Source organism: Anopheles stephensi, chromosome 2 (assembly GCF_013141755.1).
Source record: "Anopheles stephensi strain Indian chromosome 2, UCI_ANSTEP_V1.0, whole genome shotgun sequence".
NCBI classification, from domain to species: Eukaryota; Metazoa; Arthropoda; class Insecta; order Diptera; family Culicidae; genus Anopheles; species Anopheles stephensi.
The window spans coordinates 8,156,224-8,174,380 of record NC_050202.1 but is presented as its reverse complement, the minus strand read 5'-3'; the positions used below and the strand labels follow the sequence as shown (position 1 = coordinate 8,174,380).

Below are 18,157 nucleotides of genomic sequence, written 5' to 3'. Positions count from 1 at the left end.
TCGCTTTCATCAGGCTGTTTTCCTCCTCGAAACATCTTAAGAAACCAAAATTCATCAACTTTTGGTGAAATAAATCTCAAAAATTTAGGAAAATCTAGAACAAAAACGTAAACAATGCCCGCTGAAGAAACGTCAATGCGACTTCTGCTTCTTCTTCTGTCAAGCCAAATTTGACAAACGCTCTTGCTGCCGAATAAAAAACTCTGCTCGTGTGCGTGTGTATGTGTGTTGCAAGTGGAATTACCTTTTTGTCTGGTACGATTGGTCGTGAACGAAAATTAGGGTTTTCACATCGCGGAAGTGTGCAAAGGTAAATGGGTTGCTGTAAAAAAGAAAGCGCATCGTTTGACCTAGCTGTGATCGACGGTTTGCTGCACGAAGCGTACGGGAAAAAGACGAAATTCAGTGTTAATTGGTGGCAGCTATGTGCATGATCGGGCAGGTAGTGTGAGTGGCGGTGGGTGATTGTTCCTGCCGAGAAGGTAGCAGCGTTTGTGTGGTGCAACTTACTACGAAACACGATTCGATGACTGTAGTTGCAACAGTGTATCATCGAGCCGATTCTGTCGATAAAACAACTTCCAAACAAGACTAGAGCTGAGCAGAACATGGCTGCGCTGTTTTTCCGACTTCCTGCTTACCGTCCGGTTCTAAGCATTCTTGCTAGGCTATACAACGCCCGTACCTGAACATGACCACGAGCCGGAAGTAATGCGAGGTCCAGTTTGCGGTTGCTGGTGGTCTGAAATTGGAATATCGTCCTTGGCTCATTCGTTTAGGGAAAACCATCAGATGCGGTGCGGAGAAAAGGGTGATTTCAAGCGTCACAAATCAATGGCGACTGCGACGGTGTGCCGTGCTGTGCGCTTGCTACAGAGGGCTGTAATATAGGCAATGACTGAACATACGAGAAGGAAACTAAAGGCGAGAATAACATCAACAACAGGAGCACAGCCAAGGCAGTGTCTCTCTTTCTCGCGAGTCAACGGAAAAGTGGATCGCTTGCTGTATGTGTGCTGTGAGCGATGTCTGGCTATGCTGCGCGTCCATCTTTGTATCTTTATCCCACTCTCGCAATGAGTCGATTTTCGAAAGAACGAAAGAGAACTCAACCCTGTAGCGTTCTCTCTTGCTCCCTATGCCGCTGTGGGTAGAAAGAGCGGTACATATATGTGTGTGTGTGTGCGCGGTGGATGCTCTGCATGAAAGCAAAAGGAAATTACAAGCCAGACGAAGAAGACGTACGTGCGCTTTCGATGGCCGCATACTGTTTTCTCGCCCAAAACGAGATGATGAAATTGGCGAAACAGTTTTGTTTCAGGCAGCTTCGCAAGAAAAAGTAGTGTAAAAGTGCTCCTCAGTTCGTTAAGGTAGGGCAGTGCGTGAATGTTTTCAACCGATTTCCATCTCATCGATTTTGTATGTTTAGCTAAGATTATCATTACATTACCTTCACACACACGCGCATACGCGCACGCACATAAGCAAACGCGGATTGTGTTGGTATACGGCGCGACAACGGTTTCGCAGCTCGTTTCCCGGTAGCGATAATATGGATGAGTATCCGCGTGTGTGTGTGTAGAACGGATGATTGAAGTGCAAACGAAGGAAGGAAAAGAAAAAATGGATTACAATGTGCGTTACCATAGTTCAAGTGCGCTTTGGTAGGATTTCACAGTGATTTCGCATCATCAGGAAGAGTTCTCGTGAATCGCTGAAAGACAGCAGCAAATTGGGAATTTGTGTGTATGTCACGAACGTGTGTGTGTGTGTGTGTGTGTGGTCATGGTTATACCAAATGAATAGCAGGCAGCATATTTACACAAGCGATGAAGGGTATTTTATAAAGAATAGAATGCATTTTCCATAAAAGCGTTCTTTTCTTGTCGTACAACAAATGTCTGCGCGAACAAAAAGTACTCGAATCACGCTCGAACCATTGTGTGGTCGAAATTGTTGAAAGCCGCGGTTTGACATAACAGAATGTTTTTCAAACCAACCGTCATCTGTGGTGCTTGGCTGTGTATCTATGCGTGTGTATGCGTTTAAAGTCAACTCTTGTAGCATCGAGTATGTGTGTGTCATACATCGGTTCCTTTCACTCGTGGAGATATGTTAACGAAGTGATCTAGTTGATAAAGTATAGTTTTTTAAGTGAAATAAATCGAAAAAGGATTGCTTTTCACCGTTGTCTCCATAATCCGCCTTCGTGCGTGTGATGGAAAACCTTGAAAACCTGTTTAGCGTAGTACAAAAGAAGCCTCTATGCTGGTGAACCCGTCTGACCCTGTTAAATTTGGTGTACCACACACTACAAGAAGAAGAAAAGGAAGAGAATATATGCTGTCGCGTCGCAGTGGTCTGCTTTGGTAATCCAGCGGTTGCTTTGCACCTCTTTACATCTCGCTGCCTGACTGTACGTGTGTGTGTATGCGTTAAGAAGAGCCACAAAGCAAAACGTCCGTTAATAAGGCAGGCGAAGCAAGAATGCTCGAAACTGCTGCTGCCAAAGAAGAGATGCTGTCCGCTTCCGCGTGTGTTCGTGCGTGCGTGCGTGTGTTCAGGATTCCTATGTCGCCCGCGGATTCGGATATTTGATTCTTCTTACGTTCGGTAGCATAGGATGGCATAGCATGGTTGCTAGATGGATCTTTCTGTCTCTTCCTGTGCGCGTGTTCTAATTCCTGTCCATGCGTATTGCATTGCTGCTGCCACTGGAACCAGTCCGTGTGTGCCTGTGAGCGAATCGATAAATGGACAGTGGGTGTTTGGTTTGCAAAAGTTTGTTTTTATTTCTACCTCGTTCGATAAAAATTGTGGAATGATTTGTTTTGTCTCGCCCTACGGCCATATATTAATTTCTTGTTCTCCGTTCCAATTGTTTCTTTTTTTTTTGTTATTGTAAAGCAAGAAGATGAATATGAAAGTGTGTGAAAAATGAGCTAAGAAGATAAAACAGTGTTGTGTTCGCTCGCCGTACAGCTAATAACAGTATTCAATGGTGTTGTTGTGGCCCGTGTAAACTGAACCAAAACTTCCGTGCGGCAATCCAGTGGTTGTTGGTGGGGTAGTGTGCGTGCGGTGCCTACCCGGTTGTTGTTGTTGAGGTGATAAGGAAGATTTCGGTATCATCACAACCATACACACAGATACAACATGGGTAAAAGGAATGCAGCGGCCGCCATCGTTGACGCTGACCGGTTGCAGCAGTTCGAGACGCCACCAAAGCGCATGAAACATCAGCATGGTCCGGCAGATACAACGCCGGCGGTTGATGCCGAGCCGTCCTCGCCCAACATCAGTGCGAGTGAGTTCACGCTCAGCAAAGAGTTTGTGGACGGTACGTTGCTGATGGATCTGACGCTAAAACAGTGGCGTATCGGTAAACCTATTGGTATGTAGAATTCGACGCATTTTTATAGTCTCGTGTGAACCATAGTGTAATGGTGAGGTTGGTTTTTCCAGGGAAAGGAAGCTTCGGTGAAATATTTCTTGCATCGGATGACATCAACACACCCGTGACGAGCGAGAATGCAAAGTATGTGGTGAAAATTGAGCCCCACTCTAATGGGCCACTGTTCGTCGAGATACACTGTTTGCTCAACACCGCCAAACGAACGGGTAAGTTTACAAAGAAGCGACAAAATGACGTGCTTTGTGACGTAAATACACTAGTCATTGATCTTTACCTACTAGCGAGTAGAATAGTGTGTAATTTCATATCGTATCTGTAGTGTCTTGTTGCGAATGGAGCGTTTTGCTGCCATTCATTTTGTGCATTGAAATGGGAATGTAAGTTTGCTACTTTATTACAATTGCACAAAAGTATTCCTTGACTTAAGTGCTTTTCAAACAATAAACAATGTGCTGTGAGATAGTGTATGTGCTGCCGCGTACAGACAGCAACTCCAATAAACCTAGGGTGATCTGGCGTGTAATGTAAACAAATGTACAAAAACACTACGATCGGAAAGCCCCTGCAAACCAATCGATCACAGCGGAGTAGCTGTCAAGTGAATCAGCTGTTTGTAAACAGACGGACTGCAAGTGAAATCAGCCGGCAAACGGTCTAGCATTCGAGCAGCAGCTCGAGCAGTTTAAATGCGCACACTCACACACGCTTACAGAGGCGCTTGTTTATTTGTGGGACTTCTTGTGAGAATCAGTTTTACCGGTTTGGGTAATTACAAACAAAAACAAAATTGTTTTTGCCTTTCAACTACTTGACTTGTTTTGGCTTCCATAACTTCGCTGATCATTTAAAATGTATGAGAATATTAATATAATATTTTTTTTTTCCTTTTTCTAGAAACCAGCATCATACCACCGGGCATGCCCGAATACATTGCATCCGGCTCGCATTTGTTCGAAAACGTACGCTATCGCTTTCTCATTCTCAAGCGCTACCAGCGAGATCTGCACTCGCTAATTAAGAACAAACGGGTCAACCCGAAAAGCATTCCTGTGATCGCCTGCCAAATACTGGACGTGCTGCAACACCTGCACGACCAGGGCTATGTGCATTCGGACATAAAGGCAGAAAACTTGATGATCGGAACGGTGGAGGGACCAGCAGGCCCGGCCAGTACAACCAGCCGTCTGTCCAATGACCAGAACGGAACGGACGATCATCACCACCATCGTACGAATGGTGTCGTTACACTGCCAGAAGGAAAGTTGACTAAACGTGGCAAGAAAGCTTCAGCTGAGCTGATGGTTAACGGAAGTGGCGGTGCAAATTTGCAGGAAAATGGGCTCTACTATCACCAGGAGCAGGAAATGTGTACCCGTACGCGCAATCTGCGTCCACTGAAAACGGTCACCTATCGTGATCTAAGCGATGAAGATGAACGTACCGGTAGCATCGATAGCGGGACGGTCACTTCTGCTACAGCCCGATCGAGGGCCAATCTGCCAAAAAAACGTGGTCGAAGGCGGAAAGACGATGCATCGTTCAGTTGTTCCATTTCACCGCGGCGTTCAGGATACGAGGAGCTGAAAGCAGCCACCGAAGAAGCACATTGGCAGGAACTGAAGCGTGCTTCACTACCAAAGGCACCGATGGAAGAGCCAACGCCGGCCGAGGAACGGATACACTTGATCGATTTTGGCCTGGCGTCGAAATTTGTCGATTCAACCGACCGGCACAGACCGTTCTGTATGGATCAGCGTCGAGCGCACGATGGTACGATGGAGTTTACCTCGCGGGACGCACACATGGGAGCGCATGCCCGGCGCAGCGATCTGGAGTGTCTGGGGTACAACCTCGTGTACTGGAGCCGTGGCTTTTTGCCCTGGAAGGATGAAAAGTTGCTGAACCAGCCGGAGCAGGTGCATCGGATGAAGGAATACTTTATGACAGATGTGCGGGAGATGTTGCGCCTGATCTACGGCGAGGACTGTCCTGCGTATCTCGGCGAGTTCCTGGCGTACGTTGGAAAGCTGACGTACGACGAGCGACCCGACTATCAGTACTGTAAGTCGTTGTTTTACAAGGAACTGAAGCGATTGAGCTGTCCGGTGAGCCGAAGCCAACCGCTGCGATTGGACGTGAATGCGATCGTACAGCTGAGTGAACCGTTGACAGCACAGGACGAGGCAGAAATAACGAACAAAATCAACCATGTCAAGTCGCTCATGAAGCTGGGCGCACTCATCCCGTACCGCGAGAGCACGCTGCACAGCAAAGCGTCTTCGCCGAAAAATCTTCGTTCAAAGCGTAGCGATGTGAATGGTAGGAATTCGCACGCACCAGCAACAACCACCGTCACCTCCTCCGCCACGGCGACCGACGGGACCGTGGCCGCATCGGTACCGAGCGCCGCTACAACGGTATGCACGCGCAAGAAAGAGAAACCGTTTTCGTGCGAAGACATCTTTGCGACCGACGCAGATCAGATTGCACGCGATCGGGCAGAGAAGGAGTTTTTGCGGGCAGAGAAGATGGAGGAAACCGTTATTCGCTACTCGGGGAAGCCTACGTACGCGATACAGGAGCTTCTGGAACGGAAGTCGCGCGGGCACAGCCTGGGCGGTGGTTTAGAGTATACGGAAAGCGAGGGCTACATCAAGGGTTACACTAAACCGATGATGGATATACTGCGCAAACGGCAATCGCAACTGTTCCGCCAGATAGAGGAAATGAACGCACCGTCGGACAAGGGCGGTGAAGTGAGCAAGGCGAAAGGGCTGCAGCAGACTGGCGGTAGCAGGAAGGAGCAGACGTCGAGTGACGGTGAAAATGCTCCCATGGAGCAGGATAGTGAAGCGGCAGTAGAAGAGGACGAGGAACAGGAGGAAGACGAGGAAGAGGAAGCTGAGGAAGAGGAAGAGGAGGAGGAGGAGGAGGAGGAGGAAGAGGAAGTGGAAACAGAAACGGCCCACCCGCAGTGTGATGATTTGGAGGAAAACGATGATGAAATTAGTGTGAAACAATCGAAATATGAGCGGGACGCAGACTTTGAACCCGCGTCCGACGATGAAGATGAGGAGGAGCTTGCGGGCGATGATGAAAAAGACGTGGCTAGTGAAGAGGAGGAAGAAGAGGAAGATTACGAAGAGGATGTTGAAGAAGAAGAGGAGGAAGAAGAGGAAGAGGAGGAGGAAGAAGAAGCCACACAGAACGGTTATGGGTCGCGGGAATCAGCGGCGTACCGGCGGCGCCGTAAGAAGGAGAGCAAAGGCCGCAGCAAAAAGGAAGATACGGACAGTGACTTCATCAACGATGGTGGCTGTGAGGCGGAAGAGGCTGAATCCGACCGCAGCTACCTTCCGGACGAGGGCGTGGCCGAGCAGGATAGTGATTTTAACGATCAAGATAGTACGGCCACCGGGAGCGATGTGGTCATCGCACCGAAGCGGAGAAGACGCGGCGATAAATCACGGACGCGCAACAGCAGCAGCACTGGTGCAAACAAGTCTCACCGAGAGCGGGGAGTGACGAAAAGGCGGCGACGTAGCGGTAAAAAAGGCAGCGAAAAGTCAGCGAAAGGTGCCCATGACGAGAACGAGGACGAAGCGAGCGACGAGGATCATCATCGGCGTGCCACGACAAAGCACCAGCAGCAGCGGCGGTCAGGGCATCGCAAAAAATCGCGCCATCAATCGGTGCTGGATGACGGTGATGGGGATAACGCGCGGGCAGAACCGGACGATGGTCGGGACACGGTGCGGAAACAGCTGCAGAACCATCACCACTACAATAACAACAATCACTGCAACAGTAAGGCGTACTACGGTGATGTGGACGATTCCTCGCATGATATGGCACCGCCACCACCGACCGACGCGCTGTCCGACCGGAATGCGTCCATGTATCGGTACGTGAAGCGGCGCAAGTCGGGGCTGCGGGAACGCATCCGACCAACGGACCGAGGCACGGACTACGCGGACAATTTGCAGCGAAAGCGCAAAGCGGCACTGGTGAACAAGCGGCGCCGTGAGACGGCCGCCGCCCTACACGGACAGTTAGATCCGACGGTCCCCCTGGCCGCGGAGGATGATTATTCGTGCAGCAGTACCGGGAGCTGTAGTAGCGGCAGCAGCAGCAGCAGCAGCAGCAGCAGCAGCAGTAGAAGTACTATTCATTCCGCTTCCTCGTTGTGCACCAGCAGCAGAAGCCGAGCACTGTCACACTCTTCCTCGGCCGCGTCACTCGATTCGGGTTCGGTTGTAGTGTCTTCGAAGGCGCGCCGTGGAAAGAAGCGGAAGCAGGATGCGGTGGTGCCGTCGCGCGACAGTAGCGGCACCCGGCAGACCTCTGCTCATCAGCGTCGTACCACCACCGCCACAGCAAGGAAACGTACCACCACTGCCGACACCGATATGGCGGGGGGGCACTCGAATAGCCGCTGGAGTCCTCCGAACTCAACCGCCACGTCGCGCTCCTCGTCCGTCTCCGCGTCCGGGCATCATGGCACCGGAAGCGGCACGCAGGAGTATGGCATGCATCTGCCGAAACGGTTAGCAACCTTACCGGAGCATCACCACCATCACCAGCAGGATGATCATGATTTTATCGACGAAGACGACGGGGATGATACGCGCGATGTAGACTATTCACCGATCAGCACGCGAAGGAAACGTAAAGCGGCGGAAGCTGCCAACGGTGTTAGTGCCATGTCCCGGAAGGCTAACGCGTCGACCGCCGTTCGCAAGCGGAACGATTCGAAAGGTATGTTCTGGTAGTGTTTGGTCTGGTGTTTTGAAGTAACAAGCTTTTAAGCTAACCAATAATACTTTTGATGGTTTCATTCTTTTCGCCTGGCAAAACTATCTTAAGTATTCATTTAAGACCCCCGGGCTGATTTTGCTATCGGGGATTGAAAGTCGTAAGATAGGAGCAGGGCCTTTTGACTTACTACCTTGGTTTGAGTTGGATTTCAGTGTGTTGGATTATTGTGGCATTTTTTAATACCATTTACTAACCATTATTCGAGCAAAAGAAAATGGTGGACCCGAGTACCATCATCGTGCTTCCCGTTCAGATTTTTTATTCCTTTTTTTTGGTGGAACTCCTGTAACCCCCCCCCAGTAGCTGGTTGTGTTGGATTGGATTTCATTTCTTTCGTTTTCTTTTCTAACTTTTAACTTATTCACTGATTTTCGTCTCTTTTTGTCTCTTTTCTTTTCATTTTCTCGACCGTTTGATTTTATATCTTCGTCTTTTGAATACCTTGGGCCTGCGCTGTGGACTTCTTTTCTATTCGTCATTCCCATCGTTTTGTCCCACCACAGGGTCATTTTCTTTGATCTAGAATGATCTTGATTGGGGTGGTCCGGTGGCCGAGGCGACAGCGGCGCCGGTCTTCGTACGGCAGGACCCGGGGTTTCAAATCCCATTCGGACCACCTCCCCGTACACGCAGGGCTTTGACTACCTTGGTACGGGTAAAATCCAGTCACAGAAAGCCAGAAATGGCAGGCCGAGGCTCCTCTCGAGGTTGTAGTGCCCCACCCAAGAAGAAGAAGATTGATCAACATAGTTCCTTCGCACGGAACAAAAGGGGGCAAAGGATTTCTGTTCCATGTTCCCCCTTGCTCTGGGCTGGTTGGTTGGTTCGTGATTTGATTAGTGATGTAGCTTTTTCTGTTTAAGCCGTGAATAATGTTTTGCTGCATTAAAGATTTTAATATTGCCTTTAGCGTAATGTAAGCGTCCTCTGTGAAAAGGAAAAGACTGTTTAAGCGTTAAATAAATGTAAACAAATCCAATCGAATTAAGTTTAAAGTCGATAGGAGTAGACCACTCCTAGCGTAAACTAGATAAATATGCATATATGTTGGTTGTGATGAGGGATGTGTAGAGCGGGGAGAAAGGTGATGTTCCGACCCTTGAATCAGTCACAAGGGAGACCAAATGTACCACGTCGTGTTGCGCTACCGTACCGTAATGGCTAATGTAATGCACATCGGTTGTGTTAAGATTTATAATGCTTTACTTTATTGTCGTTGTTCCGTATGAAAGGTACAGGTGTGATTGGTAAAGGTACAGGTTCTAAGGCACCACCACCACCACCACCATCAGCTGGTGCTGTAGTGAGCGGCGGCGAAATAAGTCTTCCCCGAGCGGACGGATCTTCTTCGTCGCTTGCACGAAGATTGGAGCTCTTGCAACCACCACCACCGGCACCGGTCGCTGCTGCCATACAACACCAACAGCAACGGATCCGTCGCCCGCAGCATCACATGGCTTACCAGAACTACTACCGGGTGAACGATCAGCATCATCTTCCCTCCACGATGCTGGTACGAACGTATAGCCGGGGGTAGTAAGGGCGGCATTACTACCATTTAGAATGTGTGTAGGAACACCACCGTGCAAGCTAATGGAATATGTGTGTACTTCTGTTTCGCGCAATGTAACGATAGTTGCATTAACTTTTAACGTAATGTGTACAGCTGTAAATAGTTAGCAATAATTAACCTTCTGTCCTATTATCGGTAGAACGCTTCTAACATAAATTTATCCGACGCATTAACCGAGCTAGTAATGGTGTAAGAAGGTAGCTGCATACAAAATGCAGCGGTTTACGACAGAAAAGTTGTGCCGGCGTGTGTGCTCCGCCGCCGTCGCCGTACCTTTAGAGCGTTGTTCCTCTCCGTCGCTATTTAGGAATCTGCCAGTTTGAACCCACAATAGGGGAATTGTTTTACCTTCGTGTTTGTTTTTGTAGCCTTCCATTCCTGGCTGAAAGGAAGGATTTTCTTTAATTCATCCAGGGTCATGGATTCAGAACCAATCCAGATTGCGATGCTTTGTTTTGTTGAGTTCCGATCGAGAAAAAAAGCCATGCCTTACGTGTGTGTATGCGGTTGATGACCACATTTTATTGTGTTGTTCTGGTTGAAATGGATGTTGTTTTGAATATCCTTCGCGAATGCGCAATTCTTAAGAGGACGGTACACCTTGAGAGAGTGAAGAAAAAAAAAACATTAATGAGGAAATATTCACTAAAAACGTAAACGCCGTACGCCGCGGCTAGAACCAGTGATCGATCAAATAATGTCTTGTATGTGCAGTTAAACATTCAATTGATGTTGTTAGTTAGTTGCGAGTGTGTGTGTGTGTGTGATTGATGAACGGAACGCAACACTGCAAACGATCGTTTGGTGTTCAATCTCTCCTAAACTGTTCCCAATGTTCCATAATAGATACACACACACACGCACACTCAAAATAGAGTGTAAAACGCCAAAATCGATTAATAATCCTAGCATCGGTTGGCGGCCGCTCAGTAGTGCGTGCAGCAGTAGTAGTGCATAATATAATATAAAGTTTATCGTTAATTACAATATCGTTACACTCGAACAAGAAAAGGCTGAACACTATTACCGGTGGGTGGGGGTGGCACAGTGTTTGCATTGGCCATCTAGAAAAAAAAAATACCGTATGCAATTGTCGTACACGCGCAGGAGATAAAACCAGAGATCAATAGATAAAAATAATCAATCAACTCTCAAACCAGCGACGGATACGCGAAAAGAAACATTCAGAAAGTATTCACCCATTTGCGATAAAATGTTTTCCCCTAGTATGAACTCAAATATTCTTGCGCGTAATAGGCGCGTGTATGGGTTTTGGAGTGGAATAGTTGCGAGCAACAGTGGCTAATAATAATGATAGTGTTCTTTCTCACAGAACGCTATTCAGGTGTGAAAATATAATAATTATTATGTATGCATAGTATGATAAAAGTAGCAAGGAAAAGAAAAAAAGCAAAAAAGCAACTTTAAATAAACACGCAGCAAATTTGGCGGTAAACAATACTATACTTTATCGATACAGCAAACAAAAACCACTTCTATTTCGTAGCACCCTAGCATATTGCGCGAATGTTTTACGATATGGGTAAATAAAAATTACACTGGAAATTGAAATTGAATTTATGTTGATTTTTTTTCTTGTTATCATATAGGACAAAAACAACAATTACAATTAAAAAAGTATAATCGAAATTGGTATGCTAAATAAGCAATATTTGAACCCTTGTTGTGCGTCTGCTATTCAGCTTGTCAGCGGGGCATGCAGCGATGCAGTCGTTTTGACAGCTACGAAAAACATCGCACGGTCTGTCATGACTGTCAAATTGGCGATGAGTTGAAAGGCAAAACATCCAGCATTCTCCGTCTGGATGGGTGAATTCCTATTTTGTCCTATTTTTTTTCTAGATAATAATGGCTCGTAACTATAGATTTTATCGAACAAACAACGCGGTACGGCGGACGAATAGCTGGGAAACGGTGGTATCTCAGCAAAGTTAAGAAAATATAGCTCAAACGGAAGGACAACTCCAATCGGGTCGTGGTGCCACCTCACACACGGTTGTTCCCCGATACGCACAAAACGTAAAGCAAAACGGGTAGATGGCCTGTACTTGTTGGTTGCCGGTGGTCGGTAACCGCACACCTTTAAGCAGTATCCTCAACGCGCTTCCACCAGACGACGCACAAAGTCATTAGCTGTAGATTGACCAGAGTGAGTGAGAGAGGGAGAGAGAGAGGAGCAGAAAGAGCAACCAATAGCTTCCGGATAATGCCATGGATCGTGTGAAGCTGTGCGATCAGATACTCCTGCAGAAGCTGCATCTGCTCAGCAATGAGGTGCTGCGTACGAACCGCGGCATCACCGAACGGGACATGGAGGAAGCGTTCAAGCAGTCGATCGGTTACCGTGCGCCCCGGTTCTTCCCGCAGAACGACGGCATCCTGGCGATCGTGTACAGTGCCATATTTGTGGTGGTACTCTTCATCATCACACCGTTTCTGGCCGGCTTTCTCGAGCTAGCCCTCGGGATGCGCTGCATCGTGCCAAACAACTATCTCATCTGGGAGGCAACCCGTCCCGTATCGAACTGTGACTTTTGCCGCGGCGTTGACCGGCCAATCATACTGCAAAACCTGACCCGGGAAGAATTCCAACCGTACGCGTACTCTTCCCGGCCGATCATCATAAAGCGGGCGGTGTCCCACTGGCCAGCGGTACGGTTGCTGAACTACACGTTCCTGAAGGATCTGTACCTGAAGCATCCGGCCGCGCTGGACAGTCTGCACGAGGATTGCCAGTTTTTGCACTTCAAATCAAACTTCCAAACGTTGCGCGATGTCTTCCGGATGTCGGACGAGCGGGCCGAATTTCGGGCGGGCCAGCAACCGTGGTACGTTGGATGGAGCAACTGCAACCCGGCGGTGCTGGCAGAGCTGCGGAAGCTTTACCCGAAGCCACACTTCCTGCCGGACGATGCCGAGATGCCAAACACGGACTTTGTGTTTCTCGGGTACGAACAAGGTGCTGTGATGCATGTAAGTAGGCTGGGTGTGATGCGGCTTGTCGATTACGCATGGATTACTGAGATGATTTTTGTTCCCCCAGATCGATTACATCCCCCGGTTGATGTGGCAGGCCCAGTTGCGTGGCAACAAGAGCTGGATCCTGGCACCGACGCCCGAGTGTGATGCGGAATGTCGCAGCTTTAGCTTCTACGTCGAGCCGGGTGATGCGCTGCTTGTCGATACGCGGCTTTGGTACCACGGTACGTTTATCCATTCGAAGGGAGAGTTTTCCCTTACCATACAGTCCGAGTATGGGTAGAGACGGAAGAAACTCTATGGCATCAAACCGGGCGAAAGGACACCGTAACACCAACGATGCGAGGATGGCAAGTGGCGTTTTTAAACCGGGGGCAAAAACAAACGGCCAATTAAAAAAAGATTTAGAGATTTCTGCGCGCCTTTGCTCAGCAAAAGATCGTTTAACGATCGCCAGTGGTAGGAGTAACGATCGGAAAAAAAGGGAGAAGGAAGCGACTTCTTCCGTGAGTGTTGTGTGCTTCGTACGTACGATTGTTTTTATTCGTCCTTTCCAGTGTTTCACGATTTCGTTCAAGTGTTTTTTATTATTTGGGAGTGTATTTAATTTGTTCTCATTGTTTAGTGCCATTTTAAAACATATTTATTTGTGCAGTAGTTTTCGTTTCATTTACATAAGTTGATGCGTGTTTGTGTGTGCTTTTTTTTAATCGATTGTACGCGTGTGCTTACTAATTTTACCGCGACGTTCTACACTGTTTGCTGCACACAACGAACAAAAAGGACGTTACGGTTTAGATTTGGTTTTTCTTTCTGGCTATTTAATTCCGTTAGTGTGTGTATGTGTATATAGTTAAGGCTGGTACAATGCTACAAAGAGTCAGTCTTACGACGGGACGTTTGATTAGATGTAGAAAGCAAGCAAAAACAAGGAAACAACATTATTTACAAAGCAAACAACCAAAAACTAAAACCGTTCCGAGAGCAATAAATCTGAATGTAGGGTAAATACGTTAGTAAATACGGCAAAATGTGTCAAAAAGCGAAGAAAAAACATAACAAGCTCGGTTCTTTTTGATTTTCAAACAGTGTAACGATAATATCACGTGTGTAATCATAGGGGAAGCGATAATTTATTTTTTTAAAACGGAATTTAGGTATACACACAGCTTCAGTATAACAGCACGGATAAACAGCGCACCCGGATAAATAGCGCACCCGGATAAACGGAGGGTTCCACTATACTACTATTATACAAACTTTTAGTGTATGTTCGATGTTAAAGTTGATTTCTCCTCTTCGCGATAACGATACCGAGAAAGCAAAAGAGAAGGTAAAACAAATGGCACTGGTCGATAGCGTTTTCAAAAACGATCTTCTTCTTTCAGGCTTTTTACTTGATGATGATGTCTATCCCCAACGATCGCATCCAGTATGTACAGCAAGCAACCAGCGCAATTGCCATAGCAACTAACCAGCTAGCCACGATGCCATCAGCACCATACATCCGGCATCGAACAGCAGCAGCAGGCCCAACCATACCCACTTCCTGTTAAAAGCGCATCGAAAGGCGCGGCGCAGGCGGTAGGGGTGGAGGCGTTGGCATGGTCGTAAACGCCGCATCAAACGCCCCGTTAGCAGCTTCATCCTGTCTGCCGGCTAGAATCGTTGTCAGCAGGGGCAAATTCACCAGCCGCATGGCCGGATCCGCACACATGTGCTTGCAACCGCGCACATCAAGCTCACGCAACCGGTGCCCATGGCAGGCGATATGATCGAGACTAAAGTCGGTCAGCTGGTAGCAGCGCCGTAGGCTGAGTGTGCGCAGCCGGCGCAGATGGACGACAATCTGTTCGACCGCTCGATCGCTGATGTTGTGACACTCGCTGAGATCGAGCTGTTCGACCGCGGGGCATCCCTGCACCATCGCGCGTATCCCGTCGTACGAAATTTGCTGACACCGGGCCAGGGATAGTTGGCGAAGGCCGGCGATCCGGAAATTGCACATCAGCGTCACGTCCGTCAGCCCGTTGCAACCGGTTAGATTGAGAATGGTTAGCTGCTGCAGCCGACCGACGTAATGCCCGCTAAAGGACGACCCAGAATCGGTATGTGCCGATTGCAGACTGTCCTTGCGCTGCATTGCCTCCAGGAGCAGCTTTTTCCGCTCAGCATCCTCGACGATTTCCTGTTCCGCACGGCTACGCAGCGAGATGCGCATGTGAGGTGCAGGTGCTACCGGTACCTGTGCAGGTTCCGGTACCGGTTCCGGAGGGTGATCTTCGTCTGGTTGAGCGTTTGCATTCTCAGCAGCACGTGCGCCAGACTTCCGCTGTTCGTGACGTTCGATTTTCGCCAGCATTCCCAAACCCGTCAATCCTTCGTCCGATAGCTTGCCGCAGTTTTCCAGATCGAGCTCCTTCAGCCGCACAAGATTCCGGATGATGAACTGCACGGAAAGGTCCGAGACGGCATGGAAGCAGTAGCCGAGGTCGAGCACGTGCAGTGCCGATAGATGTTCCGCAATCGCAATGATGGACTGTTCGCAAAGATTTAACCCCTGCACCCGAAGTTCGCGCAGCGTGTGATTCGGCCTGGACGCGATGCCTTCGAGAATGCCTGCCCCATTCACTTCCTTGCAGTAGGAAATGTCCAGCACTTCGAGGGAAGCAAGCTGCCCCAGCTCACGCACACCCTGATTGCTGAGGGCGCGACACTTCCGCATCTTTAGTACGCGCAATCCGGCCAACTCGCGACAAATCTGCAACAGACAGGCATCGGTCAGGCGGTACGTTTTCGAGAGGTTCAAGTGCTGCAGATGCGTCGCGTGGGCGGTAATCAGTCTACCCAGGCCTCGGTTCGAAAGCTGCTCGCAACGGTTCAGCTCCAGCCTTTCGAGACACAGCGCCGGACTCATGCCGGCCAACACTTCAAGCGCACTGTCGTCCACCAGCGTTTCGCTGAAATCGAGCGCCCTTAGCGATGCCTTCCGCTCGTCTATCAGCTGCGAGATGTAGTGGAAGGTTAGCACCGACTCCGACGGTTGTTTGCCATCGCCGGTGTAAAACTTCCGATACAGACCCTGGTGGAAGGATATGTGACATCCGGCCAGGTCGAGTACGCGCAGCCCGGGCATTATGTCCACTATTCGGTGCAGAATTCCATCCGACAGGTACTGAATGTGGTTGAGCGAGAGTTCGGTAACGTTCGCAAGGATCTGTCGCAGTTGCTCCCGTTCGGCGGGATCGTCAAACAGTCGCACACACATGAACAGATCGCGACAGGACCCGATCGTCAGGGAGCGAAGTGCTGGCAGACAGCGGAGGATTGCTATCATGTCCCGTTCCTGTATTTCGCACGCCTGAAACACGATCCGCTGGATGTGTGGCCCGAACTGGGTAAAGAAGTTGCCGATCCGCTCAAAGTCCACCTCCGACAGCTGGATGTTTGGGAAGTGGAGGAAGCTTTGCAGCAGATCCCGAACCGGTGGCACGTTCACGTCGAACGATTGCCGGTGCAGCACGAGCCAGAAGTTGGCGAGGAAAGCGGTGTGGCGCGATGCTTCACACCAACGGCGACACGTTTGGCTGGCCTCGCGTCTATCGGACGGTGCCAGGTAGGTGAAAATCTTAACCAATATCTAAAAAGAAAGTGAGAAAATGGGGATTATTACGTGTGTCATTGTGGGTTGGCTGGTTGCATAGTGGGCAGAGGAGACAGTTTCCAACGCGAAGGGACCGATATCAAATCCCATCAACAGCAGCTGCATCGAGAGAGGTTTTCATCGCCGCATCATCGCCTACTCGGATGATTTTGAGACACGGTCTTCGTTTGCTTGCTATATTAGTCAGCATAAATCTTGCGGGCCAGATAAAACCCCCTTGCGTCACATTTATTATCTTCATCCGGGGGGACATATCTTCGCAGAAGCGGGATGTTTACTATCACATTCGATCTTTAACGATACGATGTTAATACTATCTTTTCCTATGTTCCTCCTCTCTTCCGAAGGATTGCGTGTAGTTTAATCACTTTCATAACATTGCGTTATCACCGTCTTCGCTTCTTGTGGCGTTTTTTTTTTTGCTGCGAGGCTAGGTCTCGTGACCCAAAGTCTCTGGTGGGGGAGAAAACTCAAAACACACAACCGCGCAAGGTACAAACTTACCTCCATCGGTAGATCCGCGTACGGTGGGCCAAACTCATCGAAGCTGCTACTGAAGGAGGACAGATAGGAGCGCTTTTCCTCGGAGCGCTGAAAGCTGAGGCCCCGAATTCCTGGTCCCTCACGGAGCGCCATGATATGCGTATTGTGCTGTCTAGCCGCTCAGGAAGTCTACCGAATCCAGCAAACCCGTGTGTGTGTGTGTGTTGATCAACACCACCTCCACTCGGAACCACGCACTGTGACGGATTGTGGCCGTGTACTTGACCGCGCGACAGTTGATGCTGGCCACACAAACCCGCAGCCGTGATAACGCCAACCCTCGGCGGTGTTGATGTTGACGGTCAGTTTACGATGTGTGCGTTGCTGCTGGAGCTTGATCTCTGGGGGTGGAAGGGCTCTTGTTTATATCCACACTTTTGACGTTTGACTGATACGATAGAGAGGGAGCGAAAGCGAAAGGTGGCAGTGTGTGAGAGAGAGGTTGCGTAGCGACGACTGAGTATGCGTGAGAGAGGGATTGTTTTGAAAACGATTCGAATGAACGCGCGAATCAGCTGAGCAGACCGAGGAAAGTTTTGATAGGGGGAAAACTACTGTTGTCAGTAGGGATGGACAATGTTTTTCTTTTCTGGCGGGTAGGAAAACCGTTGATATTATTTCTAGCAGAGCTCCGGACATGTTTCAATAAGCAACTTGGAAGATATTCTGAGCTTCAAGATATTTTGATCCTATTCCGATTACGTTCGAAGAGTTTCTGACTATAGCCTAAATAACCAATCGGCAATATGATATCGTGAGAATACTTTCGCTTCACAGTGAGATTCTCGTGACGAACTCCTGCTATGAATCGCTAACCTATCATTTACTTTGGTACAATCCACGGAATCCTATGGCGCTCTCAAACCTCCCCACACTTCCTATTGCAATTATGCCCCAGCATGAAAACCACCGGGTGGTCCACACACATCATAACCAAAACCTTCACATCAGCTGACCCTTGCGGGAACACAGCAAGAACACGTGTGTGTGTGTGTGTACAGGAATTTCGGAACTGGGAATACAATTCCACGATATCATGTGGTGCCGGCATAACGACACTTTCCCCTATTTTTTTTTTTCGCTTTCCCAGTCGCATGCTGAGGAAAATGTTTTTCCCCTTCACCATCTAGAATGAACCGTTGAC

General features: G+C 48.8%; 3 protein-coding genes across 13 annotated transcripts; 2 read left to right on the top strand and 1 right to left on the bottom strand.

The window, feature by feature from the left end:
- The first annotated feature begins 153 nt into the window (after positions 1 to 153).
- LOC118503738 (biorientation of chromosomes in cell division protein 1-like 1) lies at positions 154 to 11,373 on the top strand. Of its 11 annotated transcripts, none has more exons than XM_036037358.1 (5): positions 154 to 310; positions 2,912 to 3,394; positions 3,466 to 3,621; positions 4,310 to 8,173; positions 9,466 to 11,373. In XM_036037358.1, exons 2-5 carry the CDS (start codon positions 3,157 to 3,159, stop codon positions 9,768 to 9,770), a joined length of 4,563 nt encoding a protein of 1,520 aa, XP_035893251.1. In that variant the 5' UTR covers positions 154 to 310; positions 2,912 to 3,156; the 3' UTR covers positions 9,771 to 11,373. The 11 variants fall into 11 exon arrangements, with proteins under 11 accessions (XP_035893251.1, XP_035893257.1, XP_035893247.1 ...); XM_036037364.1 differs by having other exon boundaries at positions 2,908 to 3,394; positions 9,472 to 11,373; XM_036037354.1 differs by having other exon boundaries at positions 2,908 to 3,394.
- Positions 11,374 to 11,586: 213 nt separating this feature from the next.
- Positions 11,587 to 13,865, top strand: LOC118503737. The gene is made up of 2 exons (XM_036037353.1): positions 11,587 to 12,800; positions 12,871 to 13,865. The coding sequence occupies exons 1-2, from the start codon at positions 12,039 to 12,041 to the stop codon at positions 13,087 to 13,089; spliced, it is 981 nt and encodes a 326-aa protein (XP_035893246.1). The 5' UTR covers positions 11,587 to 12,038; the 3' UTR covers positions 13,090 to 13,865.
- A 43-nt stretch (positions 13,866 to 13,908) lies between these two features.
- On the bottom strand, positions 13,909 to 17,403 carry LOC118503735 (dynein regulatory complex subunit 6-like). Its single transcript, XM_036037352.1, has 2 exons — positions 16,975 to 17,403; positions 13,909 to 16,446 (listed from the first exon to the last, which is right to left on the bottom strand). The coding sequence occupies exons 1-2, from the start codon at positions 17,104 to 17,106 to the stop codon at positions 14,359 to 14,361; spliced, it is 2,220 nt and encodes a 739-aa protein (XP_035893245.1). The 5' UTR covers positions 17,107 to 17,403; the 3' UTR covers positions 13,909 to 14,358.
- Positions 17,404 to 18,157: the final 754 nt, after the last annotated feature.